The 18,370-nt window shown below is 40.7% G+C and overlaps 1 protein-coding gene across 28 annotated transcripts in view; it reads right to left on the reverse strand.

Annotated features, from left to right (window-relative positions):
* Window positions 1-18,370, reverse strand: part of Neb (nebulin) — a 195,811-nt gene that overhangs the window by 108,874 nt on the left and 68,567 nt on the right. For 26 of the 28 annotated variants that reach the window (XM_006974275.4, XM_006974245.4, XM_076569449.1 and 23 more), the window contains exons 53-65: window positions 16,942-17,253; window positions 16,346-16,549; window positions 12,645-12,749; window positions 11,356-11,463; window positions 10,694-11,005; window positions 10,103-10,306; window positions 9,765-9,869; window positions 9,573-9,680; window positions 8,196-8,507; window positions 7,702-7,905; window positions 6,936-7,040; window positions 4,104-4,211; window positions 1,620-1,931 (exon numbers count right to left, since the gene is read on the reverse strand). In XM_006974275.4, coding sequence (XP_006974337.2) covers window positions 1,620-1,931; window positions 4,104-4,211; window positions 6,936-7,040; window positions 7,702-7,905; window positions 8,196-8,507; window positions 9,573-9,680; window positions 9,765-9,869; window positions 10,103-10,306; window positions 10,694-11,005; window positions 11,356-11,463; window positions 12,645-12,749; window positions 16,346-16,549; window positions 16,942-17,253 — 2,499 coding nt within the window. The remainder of the gene's footprint in view (window positions 1-1,619; window positions 1,932-4,103; window positions 4,212-6,935; window positions 7,041-7,701; window positions 7,906-8,195; window positions 8,508-9,572; window positions 9,681-9,764; window positions 9,870-10,102; window positions 10,307-10,693; window positions 11,006-11,355; window positions 11,464-12,644; window positions 12,750-16,345; window positions 16,550-16,941; window positions 17,254-18,370) is intronic. The other 2 variants (XM_076569465.1, XM_076569469.1) reach the window with 2 other exon arrangements.

Below are 18,370 nucleotides of genomic sequence, written 5' to 3' on the forward strand. Positions count from 1 at the left end.
CCTTCCCACCAAGTTCTCAGGGTGGGAGGCTCAGGCTAGTTTCCAGAGGCATCCATCTTGCCATGTGTTTTTTAGTTCATTTTAAGCCATTTTTTTTCTGCTAAAATTTTTTTTCTTAATATCTTATAAGTATTTCCCAACAATGTTACTGGACCCCCTGGTCATCTATCCGGGGGAATTTTAGCTGCCTTGGAAACTGAATGGAAAAATAAATGTGAATTTTTTTTTCTGAGATCAACAATTTTTTTTTAAATTTTATTTTACAATACCATTCAGTTCTACATATCAGCCATGGGTTCCCCTATTCTCCCCCCTCCCACCCCCTCCCCTTACCCCCAGCCCACCCCCCATTCCCACCTCCTCCAGGGCAAATCCTCCCCCGAGGACTGTGATCAACCTGGTAGACTCAGTCCAGGCAGGTCCAGTCCCTTCCTCCCAGACTGAGCCAAGTGTCCCTGCATAAGTCCCAGGTTTCAAACAGCCAACTCGTGCAATGAGCACAGGACTTGGTCCCACTGCATATTTGCCTCCCAAACTGATCAAGCCAATCAACTGTCTCACCTATTCAGAGGGCCTGATCCAGCTGGGGGCCCCTCAGCCTTTGGTTCATAGTTCATGTGTTTCCATTCATTTGGCTATTTTTTTTCAATAATTGAGTGTGAATTTTATAGACAAAGCCTTCTGACACTGCCCTGTGCCGACTGCTTATCATGATTGAGGAGCCACAGCAAGGCTGGCTAGTATAGGACTTGCTGTATCTGCAGTGGACATCTCCTGCAGCACCGAGACCAACCACGGTGCGGGGAAGGCAGTCCAGAACCAACTCTTCACAAGCCCACAAAGCACAGAGCAGATGTAGGAGCCTGGAAGGTGGATGTCCAGCTTTGAGGAACAGCCATTAATGTGTAATTATTGTGGCTTTATCTCACTCTCCAAAGCTATCTCATGCTTTGTAATTGCCTCAAATGTTTAGCAAGCACCCAGGGTTGGAAATGTGTTCCTCATCCCCAGGTCTGAGACAGCACATCCACTGCCAATAGATGCTTGGCTTAGTTGTGAGCATCTGACACCCCACACAAATGGAGCAAATGTCAGCGAAACTGTCCAACAGCTTGCAAACACAGCAGCGTCATCATCCTCTGAGGACAGCATGCGTGCTGCTCTGTCATTAGCAATCTAGTGACTAGAACCACCAAGGAAAACAAAAGCCAATTCTAGAGTAGTGTGTGTGTGTGTGTGTGTGTGTGTGTGTGTGTGTGTGTGTGTGTGTGGTACTGGGATTAGATCCAGGCCTTATCCACACTAGACAAGCACTCTACCACTGAATTACATCTCCAGCCTTACAGAGTAATTTTTTAAAATAAAAACTTGCCTTTTCAAAAACAGTTAACTTCCTAAAGAATATAAGAAAATATTTTCTTTTTGTAGACCACTGAATCACAACATTGCTTAATTTCAGTTTTGTCTTTATAAAAATCAAGTCCAGCTAGGGAACAGTTTTTCCTAATAAAGTTGTCATTTACCAACCAATAAATCTTGGCTTGAAAAGGTCAAGGGTTGTGTATAAGGGATAACCTTTTCGTATAACTTGGAGACTCTTTTACAGATACCACACTCACATCGCTCTGGAGGTCGTAGGCCTGCCGAGCATGGATGACGTCATTCTGGTCAGGCAGGCACGTCCACTGGTGCAGGTAGTTCCTGTAGTCCACGTCGCTGACCAAGGTCTGGCACTTCTTGGCCAGCACCACGCCCAGCATGTCCACCGGGCTGCTGTACTTGGTCTTCCACTTCTCAAAGTCCTTCTTGTACTCCCTATCACTCTGGATCTTGGCCACGTGCATGGACCACACCATCTTGGGGTCATCTTCGATGTTCCGAGCACCAATGTGGTGGCCCAGCTGTTTTCGGTAGCCATCTTTGTATTTGTACTGAAGTGAAAATTCACAAATCAGGCTTATATTGTAGACACTTTGGTACAAAATCATCACAGTTTAACTGACTTTTGCTGATGAGCACCAACTTCAGTGAACACCCTGGCCTTTACCCTTATGGTAAAGTAGATAGATTTCACACACCATGCATATGTTACCTCAAGTCACCTATGGCCTGGCACTAAGACACAGTCCTGAAGGCAGGAAGCACACACACACACACACACACACACACACACACACACACACACACACACACACTGGGGAAGTCCACTCAGAGGAGTCAGAATGAGGCCATTTGAACAGGGGGAACCTGAACAACTGGATCTTACACACTGAAAGTCTGGCATCAAAGGAATGCACTGGGGAGCGCTGAGTGTTGTAAGTAGCTTAAAGTGGCTGCCTTGTGTAACAAAGAAGGTATTCCACACCTGAGCCACACAGTCAGTGTCAGTGGCAAATTTCTATCATCATCATCATCATCATCATCATCAAGACTGATTATATTGGTAAAGTTGCCATAGCAATTTATCTGGTTTAAAGTGTTCTTAGCCAGGCCATTGTGTTCTATTTTCACATAGATCAGCAGTGTTTTATTATTATTATTATTATTATTATTATTATTATTATTATTATTACAAGTTCAATGACTTCAGTGTGGAACCTAAGCCAGTCATCCCCAGTACATGCTTCCAATTTTAAAGACAACTGAGTTAGAAAGTGTAGATGATTCAATGGGAAGGGGTATGGCATGGTGGGAAGGAATGAGTTTGTTTAGTTTAAACTTCACCATCTATTAATACTGATTCCCAGAAAGCTGTTTGAATAATTCATAAAATGGAGATAATGACAGCGTGTACCATTTGAGTAAAATACGAAGATAATGCATAGAGAGCTCTTCGTAGATTTCTTAAAATTTATTATTTAATTATTTATAACTGTTGGCACAGATTCTTTTGCTGAGGCAGGGAGGGGGCTGATATACAAAAAATAAAGTGAGCCAATAGCATTCTAGTATAACATACAGTCTATTACCATATTTGTTAACAGTGAGCTTGGGTATTGACAGCAGGTGTCCATTCCTCAAGGACTGGGGAGGCACCAGGTGAGCAGGATGGCCTTTTCATGGGATGGGGCAAGGATGGCAGGTACTACCCTACAGAGCCGGGAGAGAGTAAGGTGCGAGCCTGGGCTCGAACCCCCATCTGGTACTGATAAATGCTTTCCCTTCATAATCTGACCAGGGTGAGTCGTGACAGCAAGTGTCACATGTAGTTTTAACACTATTCATTAAAACACCACACAAAGCTAGACCGGGATCCTCAACAGACTGCAGGCATGGGAACCTATTGGTTGTTCTTCCATCAACATCTCCGAGTCTGCAGCTCTTCTCTAGCATTCTCGCCGGCTACATCCTCAGGAAGTGATTTCTTTTCTTCTGAGAACACAAACCCTTTTCACAAATACCAAATTTCCCATTCCTTCCAAAGCAAGGTTTCTGAAAATTTTCATACAAAGGAGATAATTTTTTTTCTATTTTTTTTTTGAGGCATACTTTGTGTCCTGGATAGTTTTATGTCAACTTGACATACGTTAGAGTTATCGGAAAGGAGGGAACCTGAATTGAGAAAATGCCTATCTGGAGGGCATTTTCTCAGTGACTGATGTGGGAAAGCCCAGCCCGTTGTAGGGGGTACCATCCCTGGGCTGGTGGTCCTGGGCTCTATAAGAAAGCAGGCTGAGTAAGCCATGAAGAACAAGTCAGTAAGTACTGTTCCTTCATGGCCTCTGCATCAGCCCCTGCCTCCAGGTTCCTGCCCTGTTTGAGTTCCTATCCTGACTTCCTCTGATGATGAACAGCAATAAAGAAGTGTAAGCCAAACAAATCCTTTCCTCCACAACTTGCTTTTTCTTCATGGTGTTTCATCACAGCAATAGAAACTCCAACTGAGACATGTTGCCATAAAGCTCTGGCTAGCCTACTAATCACTACATAGTGGAATGGAGTGGCTGGCCTCAAACACAAGACAGTCCTTTTACCTCAGCCTCTTAAGTGCTGGGCTCACAAGCACACACCACCACACACAGCCTATGGAAAGTACTTTGTAGAACCCAGTGAAAATGCCACACCACACTGCTCACGGAATGGGAAGAGAACTGTTAACTTACGTCACTGGCGATGTCTCTGGAGGCCTTGGCTGCCACAATGGGGATGGCATCACTTCGTAAATCATAGCCTTTTTTCTTTGCTTCTTCATTGGCAAGTTTATACAGACTCTAAATGTGGGACACCACCCAAAAAGAAAGAAATTGGTTAGATGTTGATGTTCGTATCTAAAAAAAACTAATAGAGGGTTTAAATAATTCATAAAATTCTCCATATAGTTCTTATTAGAATGCAATTTCTGAGTTCCAAGCCTTTTTCTTTTGCAACAAAGAAAGTTACCTATGAAGATTATTACAACTGATCATTCTCAATTTTTACAATGAATTAAATAAGTGCATATATATGCAAAACGTTTCCAGAGAAATTAAACTAAAGCCTGTGGAGACATATAGATGAACTGTTGTTTATGGAAATTAATTCGTTCCATGTGGCCTGACTTCTTGCCTGTGACTCTGCTGGGTACTTGACAACCAAGGATGAAGACGAGGACTCCCTCAGCCTCTGGGTTTCTGGGAGAAGTCATGAGAGCCTGGTAATCTAGAGGGCTAGCTGCTGAGAAGCCAAACCACACAGGACAATTTAACCACAGCGTTCAACCAGAGAGACGACAGGAAGCAGTCATTTACTGTGAGCTAAGAATGAAGGAAGTTCCCGCACAGGGCTGCCTGTGGGTTACACCTCCCATGATAAACCAGGTTCCCACAGACTAAGCTGGTCATCAGGGGAAGCGAGGTCCTGTGAAGGAGTGGGGTGGGCTACCAGGGAGGAAGGCCAGACATGGACTGGAAAGATTCTGGAGTTGGAGCATGACGCCTGCAGCTGAGAAAGGAATGCAGCATTTGGGCCAGGGCTACGACTCCACAGTAAGGTTCTGGCCAGCACACCTGAGGATCTGAGTTCAACCTCCAGTACCAGTAGGGGTGGGGCAGACTTTGTTCCTTACTTTGATAGAAACCAAGAAAAATCTTACAAGGGTGAATGGCATGATAAATTCTACACTGTGTTGTCCCATCTTAAATAAGATGAAAACAGAAAAGAATCGAAGTGATTGGATAGAGAAAATGCTGGGAAGGAGACTGGGTGGCTTAGACACTCAAGCAGAGGTTCTTCCTGGTCCATAGTTGACCAGCAACATTGTCCTACTATGGTGTCTCTGGAAGTTTCCAGCAAGACAGATTCAAACATTCCAGGGTAGCTGGAGGACTTGATATTTTTAGTTTGGGTGACAGCTAAGTGCTGGTTATACAGGAACCACAGCTAAAGCCTGCCTTCCCCAAAGAACATGACTTTAAATCTCTAAATTCTGTCTGAAGTCTTTTGTCGGGCAGACGGTTAGTATTCTATTGATTGGTCCTGTCGGAGAAATGGCGTTCGACTTGCTGGAGGCATGAATCTCAGAGGAAAAGGAAATGTGCCTCTGTCAGAATCTGAGACTCACAAAGATCTTAAACCCATAGTCTCAATCTAACAGGAAGAAATTACATAGGGATGAATGTCAGTCTTGAGCTAGATTTAAATTACAAATGCACAAGGCAGCCAGCGAAAACCCATCTTAACGTTAGCCCTTGTGAGAGGTCTCAGAGTGTAAGAGGGTTCAAGGTCACATACACCAGGATTGACATAGCAGCTAGTGTGCTCCAGTGAGGTACAGGGATGTGGGGTACAGGTCAGAAAGATGACAACTACAAGTTCGGGGGGTTGGCCCTGATCATCACTCACTAACAGTATTTTGTTTAGCTCTGAGTCACATTTGACCAGCTCAAGGGATGTCCAGGAACGTGGAGATGTAAAGATTGCAAAGAGAACCTGGGATGGAGCTGGCAGGGAAGGACACTGTAGATTGGTACTGCCAGCTTCTGAGGACTTTGTGGGTTTTCAGAGAGAAATACAAGAGGAATACTTTTTAGTGGAAATTTCCAGGAGACTGACTTACGAAATAAGTTCCTTGTCACTGGGAATTCTTAAGCAAAGGTGGCTCAGTCCTGTGAGTGGGGGAATCTCTCCTGGAGAGAGGCTGACCTCTCTCTCTACCCAAGACACGGGTTCTAAAATGGGGACACATGGCCCCATGCTCACCAGACAAGTAAAGAAACTGGCTCATTCCTGTATAATCCTGGCGGAGTTTCCTTCATAGTCTCTCTGTGTATTGTTTGATGGTTCTGGGATTTTAGACTTTGGCTTTACTCTTAGACTTTAGGAATCATAAGTTTTGACACTACACCATAACTTAAGAGCAATATATTAGATATGGGAAATACATCTAGGAGGCTTAGCCCCAGCACTCAGAGGACACACGTGTACATTCTGTTTTTAATTTCCTCACTTCAAAAGTTAATAAAAGGGGGGAGGGGAGCTAGAGAGATGGCTCAGAAGTTAAGAACACTGACTGCTCTCCTAAAGGTCTGGGGTTCAATTCCCAGCAGTAGCCCTCTGTAACATCAGTTCCAGGGGATCTAACACCCTCTTTGGCCTCTGTGAGCACTAGCCATGGACATGGTGCAGACATACGTGCAGACAAAACTCCATACACATAAAATAAAATGCTTTAAAAAAAGGAAGAAAAGTTGAATAAAATAAAATGTACTTCATCTTATGATTGTTGCTGAAATCATTAATTTCTGTAATTAATGCAAAAATTGCATTGCCCTAAATGGTAACTCATCTTACTTAAAGTTTACCCTTTATAACAGTGATTGAGAAATGCAAAAGTTGCTTTTCTCATGAATTGAGAAAACATGATTCTTTACAAAGCTGCCATTTAGCATTATGTCACCATGGAATGATCGTTTGAAGTGAAACAGTACAGGTGTCTAAGAGTTGGCAACCACTCCTACCTCGCTGTAGTTGACTTTATTCATTCTTGCCAACATGATTTCTGGTGTGTCTGGCATTATGTGGATCTGGGTCTTGTCTTTGTCCCAGGCTTCTGTGTACAAACGCTGTCAAAGGAGATGCACATTCATCAGGAAACACATCAATGTCTAATCAACAGGAGTCTCAAGACCATAGAAAACTTATAAAAAAAGCAGGTAAGGCTATGGCATTTTATATAAATAATGTATTATATACATGTCTCCAACAATTTGGTTCATATTGGAATATATACTTAAAAATGCCTTTTGGTAATCTGAAAATACAAAATAAATGGAAAGTAAGAATAAGTATTTTATGCAATGATTATTTTTCATAAAAGATGTCATTTTATCAAAACTTTTATTTTTATTTATAAGAAATAATAACTAGCCGGGCGGTGGTGGCGCACGCCTTTAATCCCAGCACTCGGGAGGCAGAGCCAGGTGGATCTCTGTGAGTTCGAGGCCAGCCTGGGCTACCAAGGGAGTCCCAGGAAAGGCGCAAAGCTACACAGAGAAACCCTGTCTCGAAAAACCAAAAAAAAAAAAAAAAAAAAGAAATAATAACTGAAGTTAATAGTAAAATATGAATAACACATTAGATAGATAATAGATTAGAGAAATAGGAAGATAATGAAAGATGGATATAAATGTCTTAGGGTATAAAACTCTTCTCTCAATCGTGTTTCTGTTTCTTGGATTCAGCTTCAGCAACCCCATGTGGCTTCCCTGAACTCTAACCACTTACCTTGTTCATAGTGATGGCATTATTCTTGGCCAACACTTGCTCCAGAGAATCAGTCACACTGGTGAACTTGAACTTGTCTGGGGGCTGACGGTAGATCTTGTCACTCAGGATTTCTGTGGCCCGTTTGCATTTTTCCACATCCAGAGAGCCAATGGGCACCCAGCCAATGCCTCTCATCCACTGGAGATCAGACTTGTACGCATTCTGTTGACACAAATAGTCAATAAATATTTATCTCCACATTGGGAATACATTTTTTTTAGCCAAAGGACATAAAATCAAGTATGAACACTTTAAAAAAATATAATTTTGTAGGTAGCAGGTTCAGGCACGACTTCATTTTGTATGAATGCTAACGGTTAGCATTCAAAGGGAAAGTAGGCATACTGCCCCTCACACACTTGCAGGCCCAGGTGAGCTTTGGGCAACCTATTGAAACCTTCTTCTGTGGAGTAAACTCATTGTTTCCCATCTTTATGAGTATCAGCACTCACATCGCTCTGGAGGTCGTAGGCCTGCCGAGCATGGATGACGTCATTCTGGTCAGGCAGGCATGTCCACTGGTGCAGGTAGTTCCTGTAGTCCACGTCGCTGACCAAGGTCTGGCACTTCTTGGCCAGCACCACCCCCAGCATGTCCACCGGGCTGCTGTACTTGGTCTTCCACTTCTCAAAGTCCTTCTTGTACTCCCTGTCACTCTGGATCTTGGCCACGTGCATGGACCACATCATCTTGGGGTCATCATGTATAGCACGGGCACCAATGTGGTGGCCCAGCTGCTTACGGTAGCCTTCCTTGTACTTGAACTACAAGAAGAGAAAGACTGCCAGTAATCTGTTTGACCTTTAGAAAAATACATTTACTAGGACAGAATTATCCTATCACTAAACATAATGATTTCTTTTGAGTATATAATATATGTATCTTTTATCATGTAGAAAACAAGCAAAATACTAAAAAGAAAAGGAAAACAAATATATTATTTTACTACACAGAGCTATTTGTGGTGCATGAGTATGAAAGAATATAATTAGAATATGAGTCATATGTTAATGGTTTTTGCCTGATTTTTGCAGTTATTATATAAGCATTTTTCTATGTCATTAAAAATTCTTTATGAACATACATTTTAATTATAGTAGGCATGTCATATGGTTATACATTAATATTAAACTCCTCTGTGTTGATCATTTTTTTAAAATGTGATAATTATTTCCTATATTTTGGAAACAAAAAAACATACTTTTGATTCAAAGACAAAAAATGAATAAAAAGTTTTAGCAATGTTAGCAAACCCATCTTTTAAAGGACACAAAGCATCAAAGAGGGGACAGCAGCAGGGTATGGGTACATGACCAAAGCATACATGTATGCTTCCTTAAAAATGGCCACATGCAACCCATTATAATATAATAAAGTGAGCAAATGTCTGCAGCCGGACACTGGAGTCCGACACAAACACATGGCCATGCAGATGGCAGGGCTTTGAGTGACGTGTCCTCTTTGTTTAAATTCATCAGTTCATATAGCATGGATAAGGTTTAGACAGAATCCTCCAAAAAGTGTGACTGTAAAGATAAGACATGTATCATATAGAAAAGTAAAAAACAATCACAACTTCTGTTAAGAATGCATTGCTTTGGATCCTCAGACAGAGGACTCACTCTGAAGGCTCATTCTCACAGCTGAAGTTTAGCTTGAAGTCATGAGTTTCAGTATCATTTTAAGCTACTTGCTGACATAATAAACTATTAGCAACAATTTTAACTTTATAGCTTGGCCCACTGTAAATCTAAGAGAAACAGGTGATCCTGGGGCCAAAGCTCAGGTGAAAATCTCCTAGGCATACTTAACTTCCCAGGTATACTTACGTCACTCGCAATGTCTCTGGAGGCCTTGGCTGTCTTAATAGGGATGGCATCAAGGCGCATGTCATAGCCTTTCCTCTTGGCTTCTTCCAGGCCAAGTTTATATAATTTCTGTCACAGACATAAATAATTATGTTTGATTAATGAAGTGCAATATAAGGAAAACATATCCCATATCATAAATACATTGCTTACCTCACTATAATTTATTTTGTTTTGTTTAGCCAGTATAACTTCAGGGGTATCTGGCATAATATGGATGGTAGTTTTATCTTTATTCCAAGCTTCTGTATAGAGGTGCTAAAAACAATAAGAAGATAGGTCAATAATGAACACTTTGAAACAACGCTCTGTGAGTCAACTCTGTGACGTGTTCAGGTTTCGATGTCTCTGTCAGTTAGTAGCACATGTCCTCTAGAGACACCTTAATGTCATGAAGAAGAATTGAATGTGGTTTTTCTTTCTACAAGAACATTGTTCCCCATTCCTGTCAGAAGTATTTAATCCCTCCCTCACAACAAGAAAGGACTTACATGGTTCATGGTTATAGCATTATTTTTTGCCAAGACCATGGGCATGGAGTCCATGAGGCTGGAAAACTTGAATTTATCCGGGTGCTGACGGTAAACATGGTCACTCAGAATCTGAGTGGCTCGTTTGTTTTTCTCATCCTCGAGAGATCCAGAAGTTATCCAGCCAATGCCTTTCATCCACTGAAGATCAGCCTTGTACAAATTCTGAAATTTCAAGTGACAAGTCACAAATGTAAATATATATCCACAGACAGATAGGAGTTTGTGTTCTGTTACATGATCAGGCATGTCTGTAATATTTAACATTTGGCTTCCTGGACAATTTTAGAAATTTAATGAAATACTCAGATTAGAAGCATGTTTTGCAAAGTAAGAGAAATATGTCAACAATGGCTTAATTCTTTGTTGCCTAGATCAGCTACCCAGAATATTCTACTGCCGATTCTTCCTTTGAAGAATACTGCTGCTTGGATCACTAGGTGGAGTTTGGGCATTAGTGTATAAATTCAACATTCCTTACTTTATGGGAACTTGGATACTTAGGAAAAGAGACAGAATGTTTAATTGAACAGAGGAAAACCTTAGACTCACATCGCTCTGGAGGTCATAGGCCTGCCGAGCATGGATGACGTCATTCTGGTCAGGCAGGCATGTCCACTGGTGCAGGTAGTTCCTGTAGTCTGCATCACTGACCAAGGTCTGGCACTTTTTGGCCAGCACCACGCCCAGCATGTCCACCGGGCTGCTGTACTTGGTCTTCCACTTCTCAAAATCCTTCTTGTACTCCCTGTCACTCTGGATCTTGGCCACATGCATGGACCACATCATTTTGGGGTCATCTTTAATATTCCGAGCACCAATATGGTGACCAAGTTGCTTTCGGAAGCCTTCTTTGTATTTGTACTAAAGGGAAAAAAAGTATAGCTCATTCCTTTAAAAATTAACTTTTGTTGCCACCTTTGTGGCAATTTTCAAAACCCATTAATTCTAAATTTCTTGCTAAGCCTATAGAGCTACAGATTTCAGTTTCTTGATAGGAAAGATTAAAGGCTAAATTCAGCCACAAATCCCATACACAATAAACTGACCCTTGGTCTTATCTTTATCCTACACTGCATGTCTGGAGTTATCACCTTGTTTTAATTTGCTATTAGATGATTTTGTTCAATTTAAAATAGGCCCATTGCAATCAAATCGCTATCGACAGGGCACATCTACACCAACTGCAATGAAATCATTATCCAACATCTTACTTCACTGGCAATTTCCCGGGATGCTTTGGCTGCTTTGATTGGAATGGCATCGACAGGAAGATCGTAACCTTTTTTCCTCAGTTCCTCATAACCCATTCTGTAGATTTTCTGTTGAGAGACAAAGATAATCACGTTGGGCAAACCATTCTCCATAAGTAGTGTAACGAATAAGAAGTGTGCTGCTTATTTCAAGAGTCCATGAGAAGAGTCTCTGTGCTCCAGACCACGCCAATGGAACTGGACAGCATGTCTATGGATTGCTAATGACCCTATTCTAAATTTCAAAGCTCTTTGATTAACAAATGCACAAAATGAAATGCCAGCTCTTCCCAAGTACTTTAAAGAATGCAGCAGAAGCTAACTGGCAGAGACATGAATTACCGTTTTGGTGATATCTTCCAGTTTATGTTATGTTCCATGAGAAGTTGCTGAAGAGAGGGGAAAGCCTTTCAATCTTACTCCTCCCACAGAAAAAATAGTCAGTGAGAGGATATCACTTCTGTGTAGCTAGTGTACCCACTTCATGACACAGGACCATCAAAAAAAGTGACATCTGGAGGTAATATGGTCCTTCATCATCAAAAAATACTTTAAAGTTTAAATATTGAATGTTAAAACTCATGTGTTTGTAATTTTCCCATTCAGATTGTGACATAACTGAGTAATTGAGAATATATTTAAATGTATTTCTACCCAGAAGCCAGGAGGTTTTAAGTGGCTATTGTCTATTTATTGTTAGACTTCTGTTCATATTTTAGTCATTGGAGTATTACACCCATATATTCTTCAACATTAAAATCACCTTATTGAGGCTCAGAATTTGTGTTTTAAATGTTTACTTTTTACATCCATACATTTTGAGGACTAACATTTGCTAGCAAAGTAATTGATAAAAATGAAAATTTCCTCCAATGAATTGTTTTTACTTGTTCAAAATTTCACCTAGAATCTATCTGTCAAGCACAAAACATTGTAAGCAATACAAAGCCAATAAGAATTGCTTCTGCCCACACAGGAGAGAGTGAGGATGGTATAAACATTTCATTCTGATAATACATGTAATAAGGAAACGCAAAAATAGAGAGATGTGTTCTAATGCTGCTTGAAATAGTGAGTGCCAACATTGGACATGCAACCTTCCCATCCCCCTGCCAAATAAGGAATCTGAGTCATTCATAGTCTGCTAATTAAAATGGCCTGGGAATTCAAAAGAACTTTCAGACAACTTCACCGACTTAGACACGATTAATAGAGCTTATTGAAAAGACACACTGAACTTGGAAACTCACATCACTTGTATTGATTAAGTTTGCCTTAGCCAGAACGATGTCAGGAGTGTCAGGCATGATGTGGATTTGAGTCTTATCCTTGTCCCAAGCTTCTCGATAAAGTCTCTAGAATGAGAAACAACAATTTTATCAGTGGTATTGTCAGGGTCCAATATGATGGTTGGCTTCAGGTGGGATTATTAGGTTCATGTGCATTATAATTGATAATAAGTCAACAATATAAGTAGAAAATAGATGCAGTTTTCTTAGCTGAAATACAACTACCTTTCAAATTTAGATTATGGATCACCTTTTTGAAGTTACAGACACTGGTGCCTATAGGAATCAGTACATGTAATAAAAATTTTGTTGACACTTTCAAATAGCATAACACTTTCCAATTTTTTTGGCCCTCAAAATCCCCCATAGTGTTTAACTGTCTTACCAAAAGATGACCTATCCAAGTTATGTCTAGGAACTAGGGAATCTTAGTCCTCAGTTGGTTTACTATTTATAGTTACTACATACAGTTATTTGGAAGGATAAGAAAAATTGACAGAGATTTGGGGATTTCAAAAAAGGACAGTTTTAAAATTTATCAAAATCTCTTGAATGTCCTAAAATCATCTTCATGTCTATCTTCAACAGAAGACCAATGGAATCCAAATAACTTACTAAAAGTAAACGTTTGAAAAATAGGATATTTACATACTATCAAACTTTATCAACAAGATATTTATCAATTACAAGTTTTGAACCCCACTTCTGGTCCATGCAATGGTATTTTGCCAAATATGGTAGTGCATGCCTTTAATCCCAGCACTTGAGAGGCAGAGGCTGGCATTTCTGTGAGTTGGAGGCCAGCCTGCTCTACATATATATAGTGAGTTCCAGGTTACCCGGAGATACAGAGTGAGACTGTCTTTAAGTTTTTTTCTCCAAGGGATAAAATGGTTATCTTAACAGTAGAAGAACCTGGCAATATCACTTTAAGGAAGTGATAAAGGTTCAAATGATCAGCAACAGGACAACTTGATGTCCTGGGTTCTCCTGTCATGGGACCTGAGGAGGACAGAGGGTGGGGCTTCCTCTTGAAATGACATGATCTGAACTACGAGGACACCCTGGAAAACCCCACAGTGAAGGGGACTTTGCACCTGTCACAAACAAAAAAGACTTGAGAAACAGAGACAATAAGGAAATGGTCCAGAGAATGGATAAAGACAAATAAATGCAATGTGTGACCTTGGATTTCATCATCAGCCAGGGGAAATAGTTTTCTTTTACTATAAAGGGCATTAGTAGTAAAACTGAATAGATTATTTTTATGTTTTAACATTGAGAGAGAGAGAGAGAGAGAGAGAGAGAGAGAGAGAGAGAGAGAGAGAGAGAGACATTCCATAGCACATGTGTGGACATCACAGGGTAATGTTCAGGTATTGGTTCTCTCCTTTAACCACATGGGTCCTAGGGATTGACCTCTGGCCATCAGGTTTAGTGGCTTGTGCCTCACCCACAGAGCCCCGCTTCTGGCCCCATAAAAGTGAATAAATTCTGTAGACAGTACTGTGTCAACGTTGATTCCATGACTTTGATAATTCCAAAGTGCTTTTGTAAGACACTATTTTTATTTCCACACACAAACCAAACATTAGGGGTAGCAAGGTGTCAGGAAACAGTGTAGTTTCTCATAGAGATGAGGAGAAAAGGAAGAAGGATAAAGAGACAGAATACAAATGTGTTCAGATGTGAATGGTTTTGGAATCTGGGTGAAAAATATGTAACTTACAGTTTTTTTAACTTCTATGTATGCCTAAAATTATTCAAATACAAATTTAATTTTTTCCACTGGGTGTGGCAATGTATGCCTTTAATCCTAGTATTTGCCTGCAGAGGCAGGCAGACCTCCAAGTTTGAGGCCAGCCAGGGCTACATAATGAGACCCTGTCTTAAACATTTTTTCTCATGATATTTATTTATTAAGTGTGTGTATGGTGTGTGTGTGTGGGGGGGGGCTTCAGGTGCCATGGCTTGAACGTGGAAGCAAGAGGGCGACCTGCAGGAGCGGGTTCTTCTTTACCACGTGGGCTCCCGGGATCATACACAAGTCTTCAAGCCTGGCAGCAGGTGCCTTTATCTGCTGATCTTCCTCACCAGCCTTCCAGGATCAACATTTTCAAGGTTTCATCAGTTTCTTAGACTTGCCAAGTTCCCTTTGAGATGTACGGCCTGGGGCATTCAAAGGGTTGCTACTTTTCTCTGTATGAATATGCTTTCTATCATTCAGGTGGCCCAGAGAAGTTAATTAGGCCTTCAGGACCAAAATGAAACAAGGCTCATTAATATTACTATATGTTTACTCAAGTTCTTTACCAACCTTTCTGCTAAGAATGCCAGTGCTTTTTAGCCTTATAATCGCTGGTTGCACACTGGGTAACTCTTGATTGTAGGGGGACAGCCTTGTGTCTCCTGGGCTTTTTAGTAGCATCCCCTCTTTCTATCCACTAGAGGCCAGTAGCACGCCGCCTCCAAGTTGGGACAAGCAAAGGGAAAAGTTTCTAGAGACTGTCAAATTTCTTTCAGCATCCCTGCAACTATGGCACACTGTTCAGCATGGACTGGTCAGCTCTGTGCTCTGCTCTCCTCCCTTTCTTATCTTCTTAGTTCAGAGCTTTTTCCCTCCTTTCTCAAATAAATTAAAATTCTAAGAATGAAGCAACATTCAGGGAAGAAACAAAAGCAAACCAAAAATGTGCTTGTTGGTCCAACTTTTGTATTCAAAGTGTGTCACAAAGACCCAAAGAGAAGGGATGGAGATGGAGGCAGAGAGAGGCCTGCAGGCTTGCATCTTCTACAGCTTTTGGAAAACATAACTGTTGAGTGTCTGTGAGCGGTTGGTTAGGATGAGGAGCTATCAGTTATAAAATATGGCTTTATGCATCAGGTCAGAACTAATACATGCATTCAAAATGGAAAGTATATTGAACACAGTGTCCAGAGAGCTTCTTAAGACCTACACAGTTACCATTGTATCTATTTATACTTCCTTGCATGTTCCAGAATCTCACTGTACTTAGTTCAGCTTCTTGTAATGTTCAAGCTTAGGCTGAGTAGCAACAGTGTGGACCTAAAAACATTCTACACAGCTACTTTTGTTTATCTCATCGGGTCAGTACTTACTAAGCACCCATTCTATGCCAAGTGCTGATGTCCCTGCTGGAAAGGAACTTTTTTGTGGTACTGAGAATTGAACCTAGGACTTCACGCATACTAGGCAAATATCCTTAGAAAATATACCTTTTAAGGGTTGGGAGATATGGCTCTGTGGTTAAAAACAAAACAAAACACCACAAACCTAAACTCATTTCTTCATAACATTTCCACTGTGTAAGTCTCCCAGGATCCCCCCCCCCCATTTCCATGCTCTGCCACAACCAAAAATACCTAGGTGTTTCTCCAAAAAAGAAATATATTCAACATATTTATTTTATCACATTTTATCTAAATAAGGAAAGTTGGTTGAACTATGATGACAATAAACTGTATTTAAATTATTTGGTGTAAAGTGGTTAACAATTCAAGTAGATCAAACCAACATAAAACATGATGCTGAATCAAATGTGACAAGGCTTTGCTGTTCTATAATTTACTAAGCAAATGCTCCTAACTGCCAGGTAGCAAGCACTCTAACCTATTCCGACAATTTCTAAAGAAATACTCACATCACTTCTGTTTTTGGCGTTTGTTTTTGCCAGAACTATGTCCATGGCGTCAGGGATGCTGGTGAACTTATTTCTGTCTGGAGGTTGACGGTATTTCTTCTCACTGATGATTTCTGAAGCCCGCTTGTTCTTTTCTGCTTCCAAAGAACCCAAAGGACTCCATCCTATCCCTTTCAGCCACTCAAGATCAGACTTATACATGTTCTAGGAAAGGACAAAACAAGCCATCAAAATCCCATCTTCATCTTCGCCATGAATAGGAGAGTCTAGTCATTTACACAGGTATGTTCTAGGTGGTCAATGATAATTCCTCTTTCCAATCTGTTTTATCACATTAATGGCTATTAATATGTGGAGTAATTTTTTTTTATGAGTCACATTTTTTTTTTATTATATATGCAGTGTTCTGCCTGCATGTGTCCCTGCAGGCCAGAAGAGGGCACCAGATCTCATTACAGATGGTTGTGAGCCACCATGTGGTTGCTTGGAATTGAACTCAGGACCTCTGGAAGAACAGTCAGTGCTCTTTACCTCTGAGCCATCTCTCCAGCCCTATATGGAGTAATTTTAAGCTACCAAATTTGATAGACACTGACCTCACTTTGCAGCTCATAGACTTTTTTAGCTTGGATGACATCATTTTGATCTGGCAGGCATGTCCACTGATGTAAATAGTTTCTGTAGTCCACGTCGCTGACCAAGGCCTGGCACTTCTTGGCCAACACCACACCCAGCATGTCCACAGGGCTGGTGTATTTAGTCTTCCACTTCTCAAAGTCTTTCTTGTATTCTCTTTCACTCTGCATTTTGGCCACATTCATAGATAGCACAAGCTTCGGGTCATCTTGCACACTCAGGAATCCAATATGGTGTCCCAGTTGTTTCCGGTAGCCTTGTTTATATTTAAACTGAAATCAGGAAACACAGTCTTTTTAATAACATAAATAAAAGCTAAGTTAAACTCAACTTGCTTTGTTGTTATATTTCTTTTTCCCCAAATGGATGTGAAAGAATGATTTCTGAGCTAGCCTACAGGAAATGTTTTCTTCCTTAAGTAAGTCCTGTTTAATTATATCTATCCAAAGAACAAATGCAGTTGAATATCAGGAAAGATTATCATGAGAAATTAGTTCTATCCCAAGGCAGAAATATGTGCTAGACATTGAGTGGCTGAATTTAGGATAACATTTAGCAAAATCTTTGTCACATGCTTATAAGAAAAATAAGGGCTGAATGACAGAAAAATTAAGAAGATGTATGAGCTGGTGAACAAGCTAAAATGTAGATTAGAGAATTTTCACATGATTATATCATATAGCTTTGTCTAGATTAGAATCTATGTTGTATAGGCACAGATTGGGATATTTTGATATTTTAGTTAGAAAAAAATTACATAAGAGCTCAACATCTTGTCAAGTAGGTGAAAATAAACTATATAAATTTAAGATGACAAAAGTAAAATCTAGTACTTACATTTAGTCGGGGATATTGCATTACTACTAAATGACAACAATATTGCTAATAAGCGCAATGACAGTAACCTAATGTTAGGTTCTGAACACATAATAGGCCTCACAGACACTCCCTCAGAACACATACATTTCAACTACTCTGGACTTTCAGTTGATTATACCCTTGTGATGGTTAATCTGCATTCTCAACTTGGTGTATCTGTACGGGCATTTCCAGAAAAGGAAAGACCCATTCTGCATATGGGTCACAGAGTCCCATGGGCCAGGGGCCTGGACCGAATGAAAAAGAAAAAGGAGGAAGCTAGATGAGTGTCAGCTCTCCCATCTCCAGCTTTCTGGTTTGCAGTGACGCAAAACGAGGTGCTCATCATGGCTTCTTTGCCATGATGGAAACTGTGAGTCAAAATCCTACGTCTTTCCTTTCTTGTCTCTGTGAGGTGTTCTGATCACAGTGATACATAGCCTACCTAACACAGCTCTTGATATGGGCAGCCTGGAAAAATTGCTTATAAAAAAGTAGAGTTGTCACTCTGCACGGAGCACAAGAAGCATA

Source organism: Peromyscus maniculatus, chromosome 4, assembly GCF_049852395.1.
Source record: "Peromyscus maniculatus bairdii isolate BWxNUB_F1_BW_parent chromosome 4, HU_Pman_BW_mat_3.1, whole genome shotgun sequence".
In the NCBI taxonomy this organism is placed as follows: Eukaryota; Metazoa; Chordata; class Mammalia; order Rodentia; family Cricetidae; genus Peromyscus; species Peromyscus maniculatus.